The 23277-nt window shown below is 36.3% G+C and overlaps 1 protein-coding gene across 8 annotated transcripts in view; it reads right to left on the bottom strand.

Annotated features, from left to right (window-relative positions):
• LRCH1 (leucine rich repeats and calponin homology domain containing 1) overlaps nucleotides 1–23277 on the bottom strand; it is a 112748-nt gene that overhangs the window by 62489 nt on the left and 26982 nt on the right. For all 8 annotated transcript variants that reach the window (XR_015771891.1, XR_015771892.1, XR_015771893.1 and 5 more), the window contains exon 2: nucleotides 46–190. Coding sequence is in view for 4 of the 8 variants with exons in the window: in XM_088051649.1 (XP_087907775.1) it covers nucleotides 46–190 (145 nt within the window). In the remaining 4 variants the exon portion in view is untranslated. The remainder of the gene's footprint in view (nucleotides 1–45; nucleotides 191–23277) is intronic.

Genomic DNA, 23277 nt, shown 5'->3' with positions numbered 1-23277 from the left:
CATATTTGCAAATAAACAAGAAAAATATGTCAAAGAAAAACTTACCTCAAATTTAAGTAAGTTAGCATTTGCAAGTTTACTATGGCATCTGGTATAACTTTGATACAATTGTGGTATAGATTTAGTGTTTCCAGAGACACAAAATGGCACAACTCCGTAGGAACTTCAGTTAACCTATTCTTGGATAAATCTGAAAAGGGGAAAAAGAGAAGAAGAGAAGGTGCATTTTTTGAACCATTAGAAAGATGTGCTTTGAAAAGCTGCACTTCATTAAAGTAACTGAATAAATATAATTTACAGGGAGACAGCAAATTAGATCAGTATCTTTATTATGCAAAGTAAAACTAGTGCAAACTTTTACAGTTTTGGAACGGAACAGGCTGCATATAAAAGAGCAAACATTCAATTAGGATTTATTTGGTCTAGTAAAAAGTAATTATTTGCAGGACTCAATATGCTGAGGAAATAGTTGCAAGCAGGTTCCAAAGCTCATATAATATATGCAAAGATCTAGCCAATACAGAGTGAGACCTCTGCAAATAACAACAGCATTGAGAGAAAACAAGCAACCAGGATTGCATCTTTAATTTCTTTAAATAGACAGATAAATAATTCAGGTAATTTTTCAAACTGACCTGTATTTACTGGGTCTAAACCATTTATAAATGAATGCAACCCAAAGAAACAGCGGTGGTCTTCAAGAATGGATTTAATAGAAGGACATACAAGGCAACAGTGATGGATTCCAATCCCTTAAGACACAGAACACCAAATCCCTTGTACCCACAGAACAAATTATCAGTTTGACTTTTGATCAGTTATTCATTCTTCATTTCCCATTCTAAGCACACAGACAGAAAGGAAAATAAGGAGGAAAAAATGTTACTGAGTTTTGTTACTTAACTACCACTGTATGAAGACTGAGATATCCTAAGTAGCACTGATGTGAACTCAGGTTATAAAATAATAATGCATGTCAGCCTTCAACTGAATCAACTGGGTTCAAACCATTGTTTAGTGTTCCAGAACAAATATCCTCAGAAACTACACAAATACTACCTACTCATGTCACCAGCCTGATAACCTGACCTGAAGAATGGTCAGTCAGCTGTTAAGTGGAAGGAACAGGAATGTACCCATGCAAAAAGTGAGTTAACTGAAGGTAAGGAAAAAAACCAGAACTTAATCTCACTTCTCTGCTTCTATTTTAAGCCTAGTACCTGATCCTTCAAAACTTATTTCAGAGCTTACTTAAACTAAAAAGGAAAAAGCATCCAAAGTATGGATTATTTCCTTGGCTCTGATGATCTATCCTGTCTTTAGGGCCATAAATCATATTTTTGCTTTTTGTGAACAAACAGGTAGAAGCCTGAAGAATTTTTTAACTTCCTTTGAAGTTTGCTGTGCAGAAGCACAGCTTGAATTCAGACCTATCACCAGCCAGAAGACTTACTAGTTTTGTTTTTGTCTCCTGCAATGCAAATTGAAATTCAGCACATTCTATTCTTGCCATCCTCCACTTTGCTTCACCTCACTGCTTCCAACAAGAAGTTGGTTCCATTATTCCATCCCCTACCAAGACAATTGTGATGGCCAACAGGAGCAGTAACTGAGAGCAGCTCTGCTGACCCTAATGGTAGCATGATTGAATTGAGTACCTCAAGCAAAATTATTCACTTCTAAGTTACTATACAACAGCAACTCTAATTGCTCTGCTTTCTCTTACTAGGCTTTGATGGTGATTAGATGCAGCATTACCTCAGCTTCTGCTTCCCTTCATTTCTGACATCAAACTAAAGCATTCCCTGTTGAGTAACTTACTACTGTTTCAAAGCAGGAGAAAGCACTTCATTGTTGCCCTGGTTTAGTGCTTTTAATTCTCTACTGTTTTCTATTTATCCTGAGAGCACTTGTTTAGCAGCATGGCATTCCAAAAGGATCCTGCTACCTTTCTAGCAATGTTTATTATTGGATATCAATAGAAGACTGCCACACTAACTTTTTGAATCATGCAGGGGCTATTCATATTTTACAATCTGATTGCAAAGAAAACCTTGCTTTTTTTAAATCATGCTTTTCTGTGGTGACATTGGCAGGAACATCCTGCTCACTTTCTCCTTTAAAGAGGAAGGAGCAGCAAAATCCAGATGAGTGAACTCTCTGCCTGGGGTGAAAATAACCTGTGTAGCACTAGATAGAGTGAAACAACCCATCCTTTACCTGATCTCTCTCCAGTGATACACAGATCAAAATCTGTGAACACTAAAATGTTACCTCTTCTCAAGCTCCTAAAACTGTAGCCTGCCACTTTAACTCCCTCTTCATGCCTATTCTCATTTATCTTCACATCAAATAAAAGACTGTTGCCACAATATTTAACTAACTCTTGAAAAATTCTAGTATCGCAAAAAAGCAGAATAGCAACTAGATTGACCCTGCTGCTAGAACAGACATTACTAACAGTTAAATGCCCTTTTTTTTTTTTCATTATTTATTGCTATCTTTTGTACTCAAGGTTTTTACTCTGTTAAACGGATGAAAGAAAAACAAAAACCACAGATCATAACACACAAATCCCTTCCTGTCATCCACAGAACCATGGCTTATAGGGCACGCTACATGCACAACAAAGGAAGTCAATTATTTGTTGCATCTAGTTTTCACAGTAAGATAACTTCAACATTTGTATCTAGTGTTGCTTCCTAAATAATGATTATGATAACAAAAATGATTTTTAAAAATCCAATCTATTCACAATATAAGGCAGAGGAATAAAAACTGCACATTTTATTTACATTGTTGTAACATAACTTAATAGAAAGAGCAGAAGTTTGCCACTATAATTTACTGATAGAAGGTAACATTAATAGGAAATCTGAACGTCTTTGTGGAACACAGTACTGGAATGGAATCTGCCATACAGAATTCCCATCACATTTTTAACTAGTGTTATCACTTTTGCAAAAAAATAGACCTCCCTGACCATATGGAAGTTAAAGAAGGAAACTGATTGCTTTTATACAATCCTAGATTGAATGTGAGCCTCTGAACATGATGCAGCTGTGAAGAAAGCTCAGCAGCTTTCTGAAAATTCCAACACAAAAGCACATGCTGTAAGAAATTAAAAGGAAAACGGCCTGCATAACAGTTTTATACCGTACCTTATAAGCCCATACAAACATGTAGAGAAACCTCTGAAGTTTATGTAATTATTTTGATACTACTTTAAATGAAGGTACCTTTGCCTCAACTTTCTGCATCTTACAGTATCTCTGTACAAAACTCAGAGTTAACCTGAAATACAAGTTCCAGAATAAAATACAAAGGTTTAAGCTGTAGGAAACAGCAGAACCATTTGAGCATACTGGGAAAAAAAGTGTGCATGTATCTCGGTTGTCACTATACACAAACTTTCTGAAAAATATTTTTGCTAAGGCATTCTTGGGTTATTTAGGGAAAAGGAAGGGAAAGGGAAGAATGCAGAAACTACACTTTTAAACAGCTTGCAACAATACTTTTAAAGTACAGAAAGAACTAGTTGGCAAACCTTTTGTTTCTTCCTGCAAATCTTTACACTTCACAAATTGCTAAACTACACATCCTCCTTACATCACTACTTTGAGGATTAGTTCTTGGTAATTACTAATAATGAAGTAAGTTACTGTACAGACTGGCTTTTGCTACAGAAATGAAAATTAACGGAGAATTTGCTGGTGTTTAAAAGAATTTTGAATAATTTGCTTAGACTATGCAACACAAGGAAGATCTAATTAATGAATCTATGATAGCAGACAGACATTTCAGTTGCCAAGAAAACACAGGTAGGTTTCTCCTAAGGTCACTGTTTCCTATAACTTCCATTATGAAATAGATGACCCAAATACAAAACAATGGGGCAGGGGGAGTCCATGCAATGGAGTGAGCTTCCTGTTTTAAATTAAATACACCATTCATTCATTATTTGTGACACCAAGACATCTTCAAACTACATCTGGCTTCACTTCATCTTTCCCTGCCAAGAACAAGTTTGTTAGAACTCCAAAGTAAAGCAACAGAACACAAAAAAATAAGCAAGCCAGTTTAGAAAAATATTAGAATCTTGATCTTTAAGAGTCAGCAGAATTCTGGCACAATGACACGGCTTTTGTATGAGAAATGTTACCATGCTGGAAGCCAGACAGGAACTGCACAAAATAAGCACTTCCTTAGCTGGGAGTGAACAATAAAAAGCAAAAAAGTTCACACTGGTAAATGAACATTTAACAGAAGACTCCAAGCCTTGTTTAGTGACTGGCACACTGCATGGCCAGGAACCACGCTGCCATTACAGCAGTAATTACTCACCCCCATCCTTGTGGCAAAACCTTTTCATTCCTACAGCTCTGACAACCTCCACCACAATGAAGTGCCACCACTGAGTAGGCCCTTCCTGAGTTCACAATTTACAGCCAGACAACCAAGTGCCACTATACATATATAAAATATGTAGCCATGGTATAAAAAACTGCACTGCAGAAACCAAAATTATTTTGTCAAAATATCCAAAATAGTATTGGAAATCAGATAGTTACATTTCTTTCACTAAAGCTACTGAAGTGCTCAAATTTTACTTTCTATTGATTATTATTAAATAGCAGTTACTATTACGTTATTAAATTAAAATTGCACACTATTCATGGGAGAGCTAAACAACTTAAGAGTTTAAATTGTAGAAGTAATTCCTTAAAAAAATATGCACATGCACTACTACATCATAAAACTTGACAAAGGACTTTAAAGAAAGTAGTTTATTAAGAAGAAGTGATTTACACATTTCAGATGTTAGACAAATTCACTGTAAGTTTGTTTCTAGCACACAAACCTGCAATAGACAAAAATTGAAATTGTGCTATAAGCATCTATCCACTACTGAACAGGAAAAAAAAAATATACATATATATAAAGTATCTGTATTTGCTATGAAGTTCTGAAACCAAGAAACTGCAAGGGAAAAAAGTCGCCCAAACAACCTTAATTCCAGCCCACTAAGTTCCTTTTTTTTCCTGTAGGATTCATCACTTACTGAATAAAAGACAGGAATCATTTTGAAGAAGCTATTTGCATTTGCACTAAGATACCATTGAAAGTATTCAAATGAGATGTCTGAGATGCATTTGACAAGGAATTAAAAAAATTCACTGTAAAAGCTTAAAAAAAATAGTAAGTTCAACCCTAATTTCATAATGCAAATAATAACATTAGAAAATATATAAAGAAATGTATAAAGGCATAACCACATGGAGCTCTGCTTTTTTACTGTAAGCTCCCCATAGTTTTATCAGGCTTTGAGGAAGCCTGCATTTTCTCATTAGCAAGGTACATCTTCATTAGGAACTGAAGCCACAAATAATGGCACAGTATCTTGGACACCTTTTGGAATATCTACTTATAGTGCACTTCAGATCTTTGGCAATGCTGTCCCCTGCTTTGGCAAAGAAGGCAAGTCATCTATGATCAGTGTAATTGCACCTATGAGAATCAATCAAATGTCAATGCTCTCTAATAGAGCAATTACTTTGTTCCAGCCTTCCCCCTAAATAGTAGGAAAATCCACCATTCTAGAGACAAATGTTATCCATTAGTCATGAAAACACTAACAGAACTATGAAGTGCTACATAGTTTTACGACATGCCCTACAAGTTGTCATTATCTCCATACTCTTGGCAGGATACTTACTCATCTTCTCCCTCTGCCAAAATTTATGAATAACATCCTGGGTGTACAGCCAGCTTATACTGCAGTCAGCAACTTCTAGGACAGTGATGCTTCATGAGTGACAAAGAGGCAGCAAAGACCTCCACTGCCTCTGGCATCAAATGCATTCTGCTCTACTCATGACAATTATGCCAAAAAATGCATGGCATTTCTTCACGAAGAGACATTTCTATTTCAGCTATTTAGCAAACAGAATAACAAATAACAGAAGACAAAGAACATCCAGTAAAGTAAAAAAAAAAAAATCTGCTTACCTATTAGAAAAAATACCGTGACATAGTAATGCATAGGCTCAAAGTTTTTCCTTCTGAAAGTACAACTTGTATCAAATTAAAAAAAAGGGTAGCTCTGACGTTGATTCCTAGCAAAGTCATCATTACTGATCCCATAGTATGCAACAATAGCATCTGCATATTGATCAACAATGAGGCCAGATGTACAGCTGCCAACTCAAAATATGTAGAAAGTGCATTTGTCTCAGGCAGAAAGACAAAAACATGCAGACCTTGCAAGACAAGTATTTTAAAGAGATTATGAAGCAGCTCTGCCATCTCATACACTTGGTAAGCACTACTTTTGAGCACTGTCAGCATGTTTTCCATTTCCATCTGTCTCCCATTCATTAATTTAAGAACCAACATTAAAAATTTCCACCTCAAAGTTACTGTTAAATTAAGATTATGCTAGAGATGTAGGAAATTTCAACGTGATCATACGTTTACTTTTGTATCCATTTTTCTTTCAATCATTAGATTTAACACATAAAAACACATCTCCTTTGCCACTGTGAATAATACGTGGGCAAGTTAAAGGGCTAATACAGAGAGGAACTAAATGCGGGATTTAGAGGAAAGGGGGGGAAAGCCCGGACTGAATAAAACCAGGCTGAGAACAGCAAATCGTAGAGCCTGGCAGACATGTCACCACTAGAGGGGGCCCCGATCTCACAGACTTGGCCAACACCCTGCAAGGGTGTTTCTCCTTTTGCTTCTTTCAGAGCCCATCCCCAGCGGGTGAAGGGGGCAGAAACAGGAAGGTTCACTTTAAAATCACCCCTGGGCACCCCGGTGAACCTGTCACCCGCCCGTCACAGTTTTCAAAAGATTAAAAATGTGGCAACCATTACTGCAGGAAGCAAATATATACACTGATTTCCAACAGGGCTAAGCCCTTAAAACGTCTATTTTGAAATAGTCACACTGAAGTACTTTTCCTCAACCTTCATTCAGATGATGCAAGAATATAAGGCATCCTTGAACCATCTCTAGTACAGCAATAGCAACATTTGGCCAAAATGAGGATACATTTGACAAAGACCCTTACTGAATTCCACTCCAGTTATCCTTCCTTATTTACTCTATTCCATCCATCCCTCCACAATGGAATACACAGCTGAATTTTCCACAGTGACCTGCAATAAAGTATGGCCAAATATAAGAAACATGAATCCTACATTTTTTTTCTCAGGTAATGCCCTAACTAGCCTAGAGCAATCCAGCAGCATAAACTGGCTCTCCCAGTGATTCCAAAATTTTGTGCAAACATCGCTTCAGGGTTTTTTGCTTCCTCTGTGTGAAATAAGAGGGGAAGGAGAGAGCAAAAGGGGAGTATATTCTCATTATTATCTCCCTGGCACACTTTAGTTCCAAGGAGATGAAAGGAAATTTCTCTGCATGAAACATATTCAAGAGTACCACAAGTCTGAAAGAATAAAAAAAAAAAGAAGGTTACTATAGCAGTCTGCTTCATTATTGCACCTACTTTTAGGTGCCAACATACAACATTTAAATTTCTCCTTTACCTTCCATTTCTTCCTCTTTAGAACAAAAATGGCTTGAGGTTAAGACTGACAGAAAAAAATCTTTGGGATATGAATCTGGTGTGAAAGCACACAAGATTCCCTAAAAACCAGACAACAGGATTATTCCTACAGACCTCCGTAAGTGTACAAACAGATGTGGACTATGGTGAATTGACCCTAGCTGGCCATCAGGTGCCCATCCAGTGGCTCTATCACTCCCATCCTCAGCAGGACAGAGGAGGAAAAAAATAAGCAAAAGGTTATAGATCAAGGACAGGAGAGATCACTCACCAATCACTGTCATGGGCAAAAAACAGACTCACCTTGAGTAATTTGATTCATTGCCAATTAATAAAAGCATAGGATAAAGAGAAACAATAACAACTAAAATCACCTTTCCCTTATACCCCTTTTCCAGACTAAACCTCTCTAAGGACAAATATTTCAGCAGTAAGAAGAAATCTTCATTCAACTCTAAAAACTTTAAAAACTGCTATCCATCTCCCATTTTTAGCCTTTATAGTAGGTTGACTCAGAACAGTGGAGAAAATAACTGAAGTGTTTACATCATACACAATCCAGCTGAATACCTTTACTGTATGGAATTACATTTCCTTCATCTGCCTGAACTGCTCTTATTGGCACCTCAAAGAAAATTTCACAGCGAACACCCACAAATAAGGGCAGGGCTTCCCCTGCCTTCTCTGTGGAAACAAAAAGTATATCTTGATACTGAAAGGTCCTCAAGATTAGCTTCAGCCGCCACAGACACATTTTAATTATTAGCATGGAATGATGAGAGATCAGATAAAATTGCAGGCTATAAGAGTATATTAGAGATGTCTAAGAATTAAGATTTGGATTATGAAAATCTTTTCTGAAAGAAGAACAGTGACCACTACTTTCATCAAATTCAAAAGAGAAGTTGAAAAATATGTACATTTCATTTGCATGCATATAAATGAGCAAGCACACAAGCTACTTTCATTCAAGCAACTTCTACCTATTGTGAGAACTAGAAAAGATGTGAAATAAAACCTGGAATTACATTCTATCCAAAAGAAGGCAGTGGATCTCTGCACAGATATATTCTTCCAATATCATCTAGTACAAATCTTTTGTTTCAGCCACTGAGATCTTTCTTAAAGCTGTCTAGTTGGAAGTCAACACCTTCCACCTCCATGGGAGAATTCCACATGATGTTCTCAAAAACAGCAGGATGTAATCTAATGGTCTAGAACCTTTTCCAGCCCACAGACAGCACTACTAAGAAGAAACAAGCTGAAGGCAATGTCCAGATTTGTTTTTCACTCCATTCTCTCATTTAATTGCTATTATTTATTTTTTTTCCTCTCAAGCTGTGAAGAAAGGACACTGTTTATGCTATGCATTATCTGCCTCAGTGACCTGCTCAAAGAGGAGTTACCTCACATTTACCATCTGGTATAAGTAGCACATAAACCAATTTCTGTGAAGTAGCTCACTTGCCTGCACTTTGAGGATGATTGTTTTTCACACCTGACAGACTTAGATGCTACATTTGCTTATTTTAAATTAATTTTACACATGAACGGTCTCACTGCTCTGTAAGAAAATTTGCTACAATTATGGAAACAAACAAAAGTTATTTGATCTTTGGGTATATCAAAGGCATGAGGGTGAAGACATGAGAAAGCTACCTGATGCTAATTTACAGTGGCATGAAAGCAGAGTATTACTCATCTAATCACTTCCCTTTCTGTCTGCCCATCTCCCACAGATGTCAGGGTTAATCTCCCTTATCTACATTATTCAGGTCCTTCTCCAGCAATGGTTCTTGAAGTCAGCACAACATAATTGTAACAGTTTATCAAACAGTTTAACAAATCTGTTTTGTACCATGAAAGCTGACTTATACTATTGAGCACACCCTTAAACAATGAAGGAATTATATGGCTGTTACAATGGAGGTACAACATCTGAAAGAATGGCTATGAAATATTTCAGACTTCTAAACAGAACAGAAATCCATGAAAACATTCTCGAAAAGTAAGGTACCAAGAAACAAAAATCCTGGAACAAACAAATTAAGTTGTAACACATAATCAAAAATCAGATGGCTACTCCTAGATAGAGGAAAAAAAAAAACAAAACAAAAAACGGAAAAAAATAATAAAAATACTTCCTTGAACTGAAAGCAAAATGAGCACAGTACATATTTTATCCATCCTTAAAAAAAACCCAAACAAACAAAAAACAAGTAGCTGGAACCACTAGAACTACAGACCTGTAATTTCTGTACTAAGATCTCTATCCTATGTAACTGTTCCCATGGCCTTTTCTTAAGTTTAAGACAATGTTTCTCAACCTTATAATTTTTCTTTCCTTCATACTCAAAGAACCTTGCCTTCTTTGGGGAAAACAAAACCAAAACAGATATCCAGCATTCTGCTCATCGGTCAGGGAGGGGTTGGATGTGTAACACATGCAACTTCTTTTTTAACTTGTTTTAACAAGTCATAGTTTAGAACAGAATTTTCATCTAACATCTTTACAAGATGAGACACATCAGATACACAGACTCCAAAAATACTTGGGAGGGGGAAGTAAGATTCACGCACACAACCTATACTTACAAACAACCCAGTGCCTGTGACTGGGCAGGCAGCATTCACCTAATGTTTGCCATAGTTCTTGCTGGGCCATACAAGGGGGAGTAAGCCAGCAGGCCTGAAATCACAGTTAAGTATCAGTGCTATTGCTGTGTAACAACTGCACGGCAATGTGTCTTTTGAAGAGACAAAAGAAAGCCTCCTTTTGGTCTAATTTCTTCCATTTGGTGTTTTTTTTGGGGGGGGTACACTTCACAGGCAGTCTTCTGAAATGCACAGAATAATTTAACAGTCGTCAGTATAGCCTACTAAGCCTAGCTTAAAACTTCTGCTTCTGGTGCAGATTAATTTCTAGTTCTGTATTAATTTTCCTTTCAAACTACCTTTCATGAGGTCAAAGTTTCATTTTGCAGCCTAAGTATTATCATATTTTTCTATAAGAATGATTTTGGGCTGAGTACTCTTTCTGAAGGAATTCTGTTGTGCTTTGCTTCATCCTACCTCACACATTCCTCTTAGTCTGATGGCTTGTGTGCTCTCACTGCTGTAACACTGGGTTATTACAGACACAGAACAGGTTGCATAGAAAGCGTGGAAGGGACAGGAAAGTGTTAATTCACTATGCCATCCCTATCAATAATTAAAACAAAATGTAATGAACTACAGACTCGGAGGTCTTATCCTGAAAAGACTACAACAGCTCGTTTATTTATGCCCAAATGACACCCCTGCAGGTTGATAATGAGGAGTCATGTGAAGTGCTGATGGACAGCATTATTTCCCTTCAGTTATCATAGCTTGATGGGTAGACACGAAGACTAAGCAAGATTCATTAGATCTCAGATTTAAGAAGTCTAGTAACTGCAGTGTAATAACACTGTTGTTACATTAAAAAATAAAAACCCCACAAAACCAAAACACCAACTTCTTACTCAATCTGCTTTCTTCCTGTTGATAAAATATAAAAATGCTCTAATTAAACAGTTGGGGTTAAATTACCTCTGTCAGAAGACAATCATCTTCATTGTACAAGCTGTGAAACTGCTCAAATGGGTGACAAATAACATTTTGATACACAAGCTGCTGCAAATCCAGGTCAGGTTTTGTGAAAAAGAAAATAAGGCTAAAAGCCTCAGGCCTAGAACGTGAAAGATTTGGGGAATACACCTTAAACTGTGGCAGCAAAAAGTGCAAAAGATTTTTTGGGCAGGAGGTTAAGAACTTTTTGGCTTGATTTGTTTATCCAGTATATACATTTTAAAATCTTTACTATGAGATAAACTACTGACTTTTAAGTTCTCCACCAGAGAAGGTGCTGAACCTAGTTATTCAGAATGTTCAACCTGCTAACCTTAAACTACCACTACCATTAGTCAATGGCTAAACTTCTACTGATATCATTAATTCCAAATGTGCAATTTTGAGTTAATTCAATTTTTAAGTCATTAATGCACTGCAAAACTCACTGACTTAATAACATACTTTTAACTGTACCATCTAAACATTCTGTCTCAATAATTGCACATATTTCAAATGTACCACTAACAAGTTCATTAATATACAAGTAAAGAGATCCAGTGATGCTTTAGACAGTTTTGCGACTTTTCAGACAACACTAAAAGTCATCCTGTCAGGACTTTGAGTCTCATGACTCAATATCTCAATGTCAAGTAGTTCAGTCATGCCTAGGAAGAAGAGCTTACAGCTACTGAGAAAATTGTGGTTTTAATCAAAAAATTGCCTGGCGTTCTCACATTACAATTTCTTTTCTGTACTCAAAAAACAACAATCTCGCATTTTTAATCTAACTCACTCCCAATTTGGCTTCTTTCTACTCAGAAGGAAAAAAAATAAAAATAAGATCAAGAGTTCACTAGAGGCACTAAAATTTGTATTTGGACTTATTCTGAAACCATTCACATTAATTATTCCATTCACATTAATCATTGTGACTGACAACTCTCCTCAGCTCACGTCCCCTCTCCCTCTGTATCATCAAAACATTTAGATAGGAAATTCATTCTTTCGGAAAGCACTTCTAAAGAGATTCACCTGCAAATGTACAATTATAAATGCATTTTCTTTCAGAAAAAAGGGCTCTGATTATGCAGAAATGATGAATCATTTCAACCAGCAATTTTTTCTCTGCAGAGATGACAGTACCACATACCCCCATGCGTTTCCTATGCTTACTCAATGGAAGTCTCATCTCTGAAATTTGTTTACTTCAGATTAGCAGATAGCAGAAAATCAGCTCTAACACAAAAAGCTTCTAATGTGGCTTGTGTTGAGCTGTGTGCCAGCACACCTGCAGATATACTGAAGGTGTTATTTGAGACTATTATTCCAGTTATATACTCTGTGCAAGATAAGAGACAACTGTTGTGCTATAAACTGTCAGTTGCTGTTTTCTGTACACAACAGGATTTGATTTCACAGAAAGCTAATTTTAACCCTTGACTGAGAACAGAAATATCTATTTTATACCACGCTCTTGTAACAAGTGGAAGAGGTTAAAAGGTTCTAAAACTTTGCTAAAAGGTCCATTTATACTTTCAAATCAAGCACCTCAAGATTTTTAAATGCCGTGAAACTTAAGATACATTCTGTTAAAGTCTACTATATCATCTGAAGTCTTTTGCCAGAAGCATTTGTGAATAACAACATCTCCTACAGCTTCTTCCAATGCCTGACACGCAGGAGGCTTTTTCCTTGATTCCACAGCTCACTTGCTACACAACCACCCACATGGATATGTAATGCTAAGGACAAAGCTGTCCTTTTAACAATTCCTCCCCCCACTTTTTCCCAGTGATATTCATGAGAACATTATTTTCTCCCAGTCATTCTTCTAAAAGACTAATAAGCAAGCTGGCTTCCTCTTGCTGCAGTCTTTCTGACTACCCACGCCCTTTTCTACATGTGTTCCAATCTTAAGTCATCTTCCTTGAGCATGAATGGAACAGAAACCAACACAGAAATTTTATATTCACCGTTACCATGCATAAAATAATGAAGAACTTCTAATCTGCACTGAAACACATCTTCTGATAAAGCCTCAAGACAGAATCAGATGGTTATGATTCGTCATACTGGTGGCTTGTGACCATCTTAACAAGTACCATATCCAGGCTTTCTTCCTTTACTAATTATCAGTGATGAAATCATAGCTTAGAGCTCCCACTTCACTTTGTGACCCTTTAAATTTTCTTCTGGAGCATTCTACACAGAGCAATAAATGTTTCCAGTGTAAAATATACCTTGAGTGTTGCTGAAAATCAGTGTTCTCACCATAACAAAGTGCCACTAAATGGGGAAAAAAACCACCAAAAACAACACTGTGACACTTAGAATATACTTTGTTTCTATAAAAAAGTTTCAGGTCACAGAACTGTTACCTACTTCAGCTGAAATTAAAGAAAACAGAAACAACCAATACCAGAAAAATAAAGAAGGGAAAAAATACCACCAACATTTCTGCTCACAAGTAGACTGTAAACCACAGCATGTTCTACTACAAGTTTGTACCAATGAAGTGTTAGGCAAGTATCTTCATATCTGCCATTACAAATCTTAGCTGTAATTCCAAAGATAAAAGCTATGATCCTTTAATAAACTATGCCAATAGCCAAACCAGGGGTTTATCAGTAGATTATTTGAAAACGTGTATTGCCAATTGTTACTAAGTTTCCCTAGGTCTGTTTTTCTCAAACATCTAAAGAGAATCTTGCCCACACGCTTCCTTCCCCCCAGTACATCAACCATATCTTAATCATGAAACAAAAAACATGTTCTTGACATCTTCCACTAGCAAAGCCCACTTCAAAAGTTAAATAAACCTCTAAAAAACAAGAAAAAATTATTTAGGCTTACTTTAAGTTTTGTTTCATAGGTTAGTCAAGGTCTAAAGCAATGTTTATTAAAACAAATCTTTCACAACCTAAAAAATGCTTGATCCAAGTATGAACAGATTAAATTTACTTTAATAAAGTATGCATATATTATAAAGAAATAAGAAATAATTTTATATAAAGCATATATAACTGATAAATTTACTTTATAAACTAAATTATATGACACTCATGGGTCAGCAACTCCCCATCAACAACTCAGAGGTATGCACTAGTATTTCCATTTCATGTTGCATCTTTTCCAAAGTGACAGAATCCATGCAAACAACCTCAGCAACTGCCATCAGGGAAGACTCATTTGTTATCCCACAATTCATTTTTTACTGAAAAACATGAAAAAATGCTTCAAGGTGGTAAGTTAACTTACAAGGCTGGACACTGTAGCCAAATTCCAAGAAATCATTTATTAACGATATAAACACTGGATTTATGTGCAAATCTTTTTCAAGGATGAAAACAAATACAAGCATGCACAGAGGAAGGAGGGAACTTTGCCTTTCCTTTGGGCACGATGAGCAAAGCATCATTAGTGACTGTGGCAGAGAAACTGGGCAATGTGTGCAGACCAGCAGCTCCCTACACAAACACAGCGACTGTCGAAGAGAGGAGCAGTGGGAAGCTGACAGAGACCTGGACCAGCATCCCCTTCATCAGGCAACAGTGTAACAAAAAATATGGCCTAAACCTGTTTGCCTATATTGGAGACAGAGTAGGAAGAGGCAATAACAGCACTCAAGACAGAAAACCCTTATTTGCTTAGCTCCAGTGAAAAAGTAATCTTCAGCAACACGTAGGACACAACACTTAAAAACATTTCAGGGCCGTGAATCAAATAATGGCTCAATCAATTATTAACAGATCTGTGAGCTCACTGCCCTTGACAAAAAGGAAGGGAAGGCAGAGCCAGAGTTCTGTTGCCTTTCTTTCAGCAGGTGAATGGCAAACGTAGACTTTCTCAACAACTCACTTGCCTTTGTTTTCCCAAGCACATAAAAGGAGAGATGATTTTTCACAATTTTTTCAAATGTAAAAGTTAAAAGATAGTAACAGAGAAGGAACTTTTTCTTCTCTAACTGCAGTTCTGTTTCAGGTGAGTGATGCATACAGACTACTTGCTTCTGCTACAGTAGGTTAGTAGTTTATTCTCCTGCATTATTTCATGCTACTGATAGTGAAGAGGAAAAATTAGTCACTGCCATCTATTTATCAGTTCTTGAATGCTTAAAGACAATGTCAAAGCTGAAAGCAGAATTTTGCTTCTAAGATAATTAATTAGTAATAGAATAATGTAGAATCATCTGGTTTAGGCAAAACCTGAACAAATTAAGGTTCTAACATATAAAGGAAATAAAATCCTGCTACAAATAAGACTGCATTATTTTAAGGAGATATAAAAAAGGTTGATCTAAGATGCTGGGGGTTTTTTAAACATCATAATTATCATACTTGTTCCTCAGTAGATGTTATCATAGTCTAAATGTACCCAAATATTTTTGGATTTCTTTAAAGGAAGTAAATTTCAATTCAGACATTGCATGACTGTTATAAGAACAGTTTGTCATGGACTGGAACAAAAAAAATAGGGGAGGAGGAAATTTCAATCCTTGCATATGCTACACTCATAAATAAGCATGGATAAAAAACCCCTCTCAAAAGCACGAATGTCAGTAACATACTAACTCTTTTGACTATAATAGTCTGATTATTACACATATAATATTATATGTATTTAAGTGATGGCATGAAAGAAATCTCCTTAAGCACAGAAGTAATTACTTGAAGTCTCTTAATACATATTTCATTTATTTTCTTTTGGCATATGAACACAAAACAGCTGATAAAAAGCATATCACTGAGTTGCCTCAAGCTGCTTCTAGATGTAGACAGGGGAATTCATTGCCAGCAGGAACAGTCTACATTTTTAAAATTGTTTCTGCATTCTCCGTATACAGATTGTCAAATTATTTGCATGTGGTAGACTCATGTCATTTCCAGCTGCTCTTTGGTCCTTACTGTTTTGCACCAACATACAACAACTTTCAGTACACCTTAGTGAAACTTGGCCACGGAGCAACACTACCTTCTAAAAACCACAACTGAACATGCAAGACCTCTCTCCCAGTCATTAGAAGGTATAACAAACAAGAAACATAGCCTTTCCTTAACAGCCAAAGCAAAGAACTCGGTAGCTTTCATTCATTGTGCTTTAACAGCCTACACTGTTCAATTCTGACAGGTTAACAGCCCCTTTTAGGCCTCAAAGTTTGCTTAAAACTAATTAAGCAGTAGTGTCAAGTGCCTTTTGTGACTTCCATAAATCCTTCATGTATTTTCCGTAAGTCACATACTAATTTTAAGAAGTCTTAGAACAAAAAACTTGCATCTAATAAATGAACCCCAGTTTCTATACGTAAGACTGCACTACAAAAGCAGCTGGTGAAAGTTTATCAGAGCCCTTCAAAATTTATTTCTAGACTTTCATATATATTTTTTAGTTGTTCCTAGAAGTTTTCTGATCTTAAGAGCTTTCAAGAAAATCCAGCTGTACAAGGAACTTTGCCTTCACATGGGTTCTAATGTTCACTTTGAAACATGACTAATCTTGCACTGAGTTAGGAAAATAGTGTTCAAATAACTTATATACTGATCATAAATTATAAGTTTTCAGTGTCCTAAATTCAGTGAGCTGTAAAGTACCAGTAACTCCACTGCAATGGTCAATGAACCCTAAAGTTTACTAAGAAGTTAACCAAATCACTGTCTGGGTACTGTAAATATAAGAAGGATCAAACAGACTGACAGGTAACCCATATAGCCTTAGATTATTAATTCAATCAAAAATTCATGAAGCAACAGAGAAAATACTCTTGATTTTAGACTCCACTCTAAATTATTTTCCTTACAGCATGATAGAGGTAAGTTGGTGATTATCCTCTTTGGAGGAAATGGATGAGGTAAAAAACATTCTAATCAGCAATCTAATACACTTCAGTCAGAAAGAAAGCATTGCAATTTCACATTGTCTTTCAGAATTAAAAAAGTTTTCTACAGAAGAGTTTTTAACTTTATACAAATAAGAAACATGTTACACAAAGAACAAAATCATATCTTTTCTGAAAAGTTATTAAATCTAGACACAGACAACTACACACAGAAGATGTGTAACAAGCATAAGATTACAGGCAAAATTGTTAGCACACCTAAGTTCTACATGAACTGTGCTTTCCAATAATAATCATCCACATCATACAGCATTTCATTCAGAATGTCACTAAATTGCACAATATTGCTTTTATCAGCAGACAACTAGAAACATAGCAAAAAAAGGAAATGTAACCCACCTGACTTCCTTCATAAAAACTGGCAGATCCCTGTTAGAATTATTTTTATTAACAGATAAAGGGCAGGCAACACAAAGTGCTAAGAAAGACACCTTTCTGATAGGACCTCACATGTGACAATAAATGAATCACAGCATCAATTAGGTTGGAAAAGAGCTCTGAGATCATTAAGTCCAACTTATGTCCAAACATCACCCTGTCAACTAGACCATGGCACTTAGGACCACATCCATTCTTTCCTTAGGTAGTTCCAGGGATGATGCTTCCATCACCTCCTGGAGCATCCATCCCAGTATCTCATCACCCTTTCCATGAAGAAATTCTTTCTGACGTCCAACCTAAATCCTCACCACAGCTTAAGACCATGTACTCTTGTCCTGTTGCTGGTTGCCACAGAGAAGTAAGAGGCCAAAGTGGCTGCACCCTCCTTTCAGGCACTTGTAGGGAGTGATAAAGTCCCTTCTGAGCCTCCTCTTCTCCAGGCTGAAAGCCCCCAGCTCCCTCAGCTGCCCCTCATAAGGCTGATGAAGTTACATGCTGAAACTCCCATCTTTGTAAGATTTTGAAATAGAAACAAAGTTGAGACAAAAAAAAAAAAAAACAAATAAATAACCAAAAAAACCCCAACAACAACACATTGCTTGAATCTGGTTGACCAGTTGAGATGCTTTGTTCAAAACTCTCCATAAATTATATGTGATAAAGCAAAACATTCTTTATTCAATTAATCCAGCAATTACACCTAAGAAGGTGATGAACCTGAACCTGCCTCTAACACCTTTGTGGGGACTGGTGATAATGCTGATAATAATATCACCATATAATAACTGGCTTACAAGCATAATGGTGAGCTTAACACAGGAAACTGAGTTTCTATGAAGAACTAAAGGTACATTGAATTTATTATGCCAAATATTTGACTCTCAATTACAGTATTTCACAGCAACCACATTAATAATATATTCACCATTCTGCAAACATGAGAGAGTTCAAGTGCAACTATTCCCATTTGCTTCCCCCTTTGGCTTGAACATCATGAAAATTTAGTCACACTATGCTCTTCTGTCTAAGAAAATCATGACCTAAATAAAAGAAACTGGCTAGACAGAAAAACAGTTGCTTGGTAATTTGGGGCAAAATCAATCAATCCCCTGCAATTATTTTTTTTTCCAGCAGCAGGTGACAAAAATACAAACCTCACAATGGATCTATGAAGGGTGATGAATTTTTGTAAAGCTTTTCAAGAAAACGGGGTTGGTAAAAATTTCAATTAAAATCAGGAACAGCTTTTAGCAAAGTCATCTGCTGACAAGATCTGAAATAATTTAAATTCAACTGTTGTGAAATGTTGTAGAACATACGTAAAATGTTGCCTATGACATTAATTTTTATATAGAATTACTTTAATGCAGGCTGATAGAGTAAAACTAATTCTACCTAGGATGGAACTTGATCAATCTGGAAAAAAATAAAGCGCAAACTACAAGTCAAGTGACCTTTTACTCAAAAGCCACATGATGTTGCCTAAGAGATGCAGAAAGAACATATGTCACATAAAAAGACTGATTTTAATAAGTGTCAAAACATTTAAAGATATATGCCTAGATACTTTAGGAGACGAAATTCCACCTTCAGTGGAATTAAGTTAGATTTAAAAGCAGATTTTAAATGCAGATTTAAAAGTCTAAAATCACTAAGAAAGCTGGTGCTTTGAAAAAGTCCACCTACATATATAAGCAATTACCATATAAATAACAGTCCAAAAGGCTTTCAAATCAGAGGAAACTCAATTTAACTCAGCATGTCAGAACAATCTGCATATTAAGGCACAGGGGAAGAGAAACCCCACTGGATTACTTCAGTAATTCATTACCAAACTACAGCATGGAAAAGACACAGAAGCAGCATGCTAGAGTAAGACGTTCTCAAATCAGTTTGCTGTACAAGTGTTTCTAGAAGAGCAAAGTAGGCTATACCATTTTAACAGAGCCAGAACCATGCCCTAGATTTTACACTATTGAAAATCTTGGCTATAAAAGAACCACAAGATGAGCGCTTAAAATAAAGGCTCATCTTGAAAAGGACAAACATTTGTGCTTTGTTTATAATGGAAGAGAGGAAGAACCTCACAGTGGCAAAAGAGAATCACCAAAGCCTGACCAGAGGATGGAGAAATCACCCCACATCCTTCCCAATGCACCACACCCTCCTCAATACCTTGGGGAGCAGCCTCCCCACAGAGTGACAGGGGCAGCCTCAGCACGGTGATAGTCAGGAGGGCAGGAAGTGGGAGAGTCCATGGCTTGGGTGGGCTGTGTGACTTTGGATGGGGAACACACTTTACTGCCAGCCTACAGCTTCGCAGATTAGCTGGCCCTGCTGTAAAGCTGGAAGATCCATACTGACAGGAAGATTAGGTGAACTCACATTCCTGGAAGAATAAGCGCTGCTTGTAACCCACACTGCCATGGAGTGCCACTAACTGTGGGGCAAGGGCACTAGAATTTCCCAAGAAAAGTTATGAGAAGTGTTTAGATAGTTGTAGATGTTTATTAATTTCTCTAATGGTCTGACAGTCTGGTTTATCTGTTGTATTCTTCATATCAATCCCAAGCATAGTTTCCTGATTACTGTTTACATTGTATTAATAAGTCAATAAACTGCTTTTTGTAGTTTAAACTACATGATCTGAGTATTTTTTCCCTGCAACAGTCAGTAATAAGGGTCTTTGAATATATCAATCTTCACTTTAATTTATATTGTTTCTTAGCAGCTATGCATAGATAATACAGACCAAACATGCTTTTTTGTAGGAAAAAAATAAAAACCCAAACATTTCCTTGGAGATAGGTCATTTTTCAGCTGCATCCATTTAACTTAACAAGATACATCTTTCAACTTGACTTAGACTGAGGAATACAACCCAAGAGAGGCATTCAGTACCTTTCTGAACTCTGAATTCCTTCACCTCTGATGAAATCCAAAGTGGACCTCTTCATCAGTTGAGTCTTTTAAAATCCTATGCTAGCCTGTATTCACAGCATGATATTACATCCAGCTTAATCAGAAATCTCATACATATGCATGTTAGTTAAAAAGATTTCTAAAAGGAAAGGATAAATATGTTGAAAATGACTAGACCAACAACCATGAAACTTCACACTGCAGAGTAACAGCTCATATACAAACAAACAGACACAGTTCAAACCACTTGCATTTTAACAACTTAATTCCAAGCTGGTTTTACAGCCTCAAGTTTTCACCTTTGTTCAATGCTGCTGAGTTAAGTAGCAAAATTTTTACCTCTAGGGAGCTAAACACAAGGTCAGTCTCAGAAATACAGGTCTTGCCTCAGCAAGTTTACCCCAGCAAAACAGAAATACTTGTCCTCTCTGTTTTGCCAGCAGTGCCCACGCACAGTTACCACGGTTAAAAAAATTTGAACCCATGCCACTCCCACTACTATTTTCTCTTTTAACTGTGAAAGCAAAGCCTCAGTCTGGCCAGATGGCTTCAGGTCTCCTGAATCAAATTGTCTCTGCCCTAAAGAACTGATTCATTATCAGAAGAGAATTGAACATGAGAAAACTTCTGCTTAAAGAAGAACATACGACACTTAACACCTTTACCCAATCATCACCTTCGCAAACGGAAGCCAGGCATTGTAAGCAAGGCAGACTGATGCACAACCCACACCTCCAGATCACAAGGCTTTGTTTCTCACAGTCATCTATCTACCTCAGAAGTGCCTGGCAGGAACAGAGTTTAAAACTACATGCAAAAAGAAAAATAAAAAAAAAGCCATGACTCACAGGAACAAATCCTTATCTAAGGAAAGAGATAGCAGGTAACCACGTAGTTACAGAAGTAATCAGTATTTTTGGTAGTTTGTCCTGTGTCATCCATCTTACAAAAAAAAACAACTAAAGTAGCAGAACAACTAAGCCCAAATTTAAACTGGCTTTGTATCTTCTGGTACAAGAATAGTGCTCAACCCCACCTAACATTCCATCAGGCAGTTTCTTTGAAATGCACAACTTTTTTACAAAAAGCTGTCTAATAATTTCTCTGATGCAAAAATTTTAAATGGCTGAGACTTGAAAAACAACTCAACTCCATTCTGAATTTCCTTTTTGCACTTCTAACATTACAATCCTACCAACTCAGCTGTTTCAAAATCCTTCCAGCAAAAGCTACATCTGAATTTCTAACATGAAGACCAAAGGGCAGGGGGACAAAATCATTCAAGGCAGATATAAGGAGGTATTTCCAAGTTTTACATCAGACTGGTTAAGCTAAAGAAATATTTCTCCTTGTAAAGAAGGTGAGCAGCTACTGTAAGCTACTAAAAGTGTACACATTTGTATTTTGAAATACTGCCTGGAGTAAAGAATTAGTTGGAAAAACCCCGCAGAAAGTAATTTATAATGCACAAACAGTGGAGCATTTCAAGATATATTATATATATAACCACTTTACAAATCCATAAGAAGCACATAAAATCTAGGTGTATAATCCATTAAAACATATATGCAGTGTTTTATGATTTACAGTTGGGGTATGAATTGCAGGCCTACAAATCTTTTTCCTTCAGCTCTTTCCAACTACTACAACTGGGTCCCAGCAAACTTTTTATGAACATTCACTGAACAGTCTCAATGCCAGTGCTAGCTAAAAAAACCAGCTAAACACAGTCCATTTCTTCATGGTCAAATGCAGTTCTACAACAAAAATACAAAATATTTAAGGCTTTGAAACTGTAGGATTTGTGTGAGGTAAAAGAAGCTGATGAAAGTCATGATTTAGTTTTTTTGTGTTTGATACTATTCCAAGCACAGGACTCTCATTTCCTGAGGAATGTAATTAAGTTGTGGAATTCTTGTACCACAGTAGAAAACAACTTCAGTAAAGAGAACTATAAACAAAATTAAATAAATGATTTTTTTAAAAGTAAATACAGTACCATAAAGATTCATCAGCTTTTTAAAAACTTTTAGAAATAGAAGGATGCTAAATATTAAACAAGAATCAAATTCATTAGTGATTTGCATTTCCAGCCCTGAAACTTAGAGAAAAGCTGCTCCTGCCAGTTGCAGACAGGAGTTTTCAATGGAGGGAAAAAAACCCAAAAATCAACAAAAAAACAAACTCTGAAAAGCAGAAACAAAAAGAAGGATTTACTGTAAGAGAATTCCTAACAATCATTATACACGGCAAAACAGATTTCTTTTATTGTTATGAATGAAGTTCTTTAAAATTAATTTCTTAAAAATCAGAAATTATTGGTAGCTGTTCTGAAAAATAATTTTTTGCAATTCCTTCAAAATTCGCCATTTTATTGCCCCAATAGAGAGATAAGTCAAAGAATCTGTGGTATGCTACTGAAATGCAAAATTTACATACCAAAAAATTTGTTTCTAGAGTGCCTTATAGGCTGCAGACAATGGAATTTTTTTTCTTACTTCTAATGAAAATGTGAATTGATCAAATTCAATTATGTTTTTAAAATTCTGGCACACACAAAAGTAAGACCAACTGTATTCTGGCAAAATAAAACTTAGAATTTTGAGCCAGTAAATTCTGATATTCCATCTGAGCCAACAGACTTCCCTTTTGCTAAGCAAAAAGATAACATGTTAACAATATGACTATTCCAAACACATGAGGAATGTTATATAATGGATTGCTGAGACAGCATTCATCAGAATTTTAAGTGCTTTCAGAATACAATTGAACAAGCTACAAGATACCCACATAATTTATTTCTAAGAGGTCAATACAGTTGTTTGTTCTATTATTGATTGTCTTCACTAAGTACTCAATAAAGAAAACATGTTGAAGAGATTGAATGTACAATGTACACAATTAAATGCAATAT

This window comes from Pseudopodoces humilis, chromosome 2 (genome assembly GCF_049639895.1).
Source record: "Pseudopodoces humilis isolate 2021_Gansu_Grassland_sample_001 chromosome 2, ASM4963989v1, whole genome shotgun sequence".
Classification (NCBI taxonomy): domain Eukaryota; kingdom Metazoa; phylum Chordata; class Aves; order Passeriformes; family Paridae; genus Pseudopodoces; species Pseudopodoces humilis.
The sequence above is the reverse complement of the archived record's forward strand: the minus strand, read 5'-3'. Positions and strand labels throughout refer to the sequence as shown.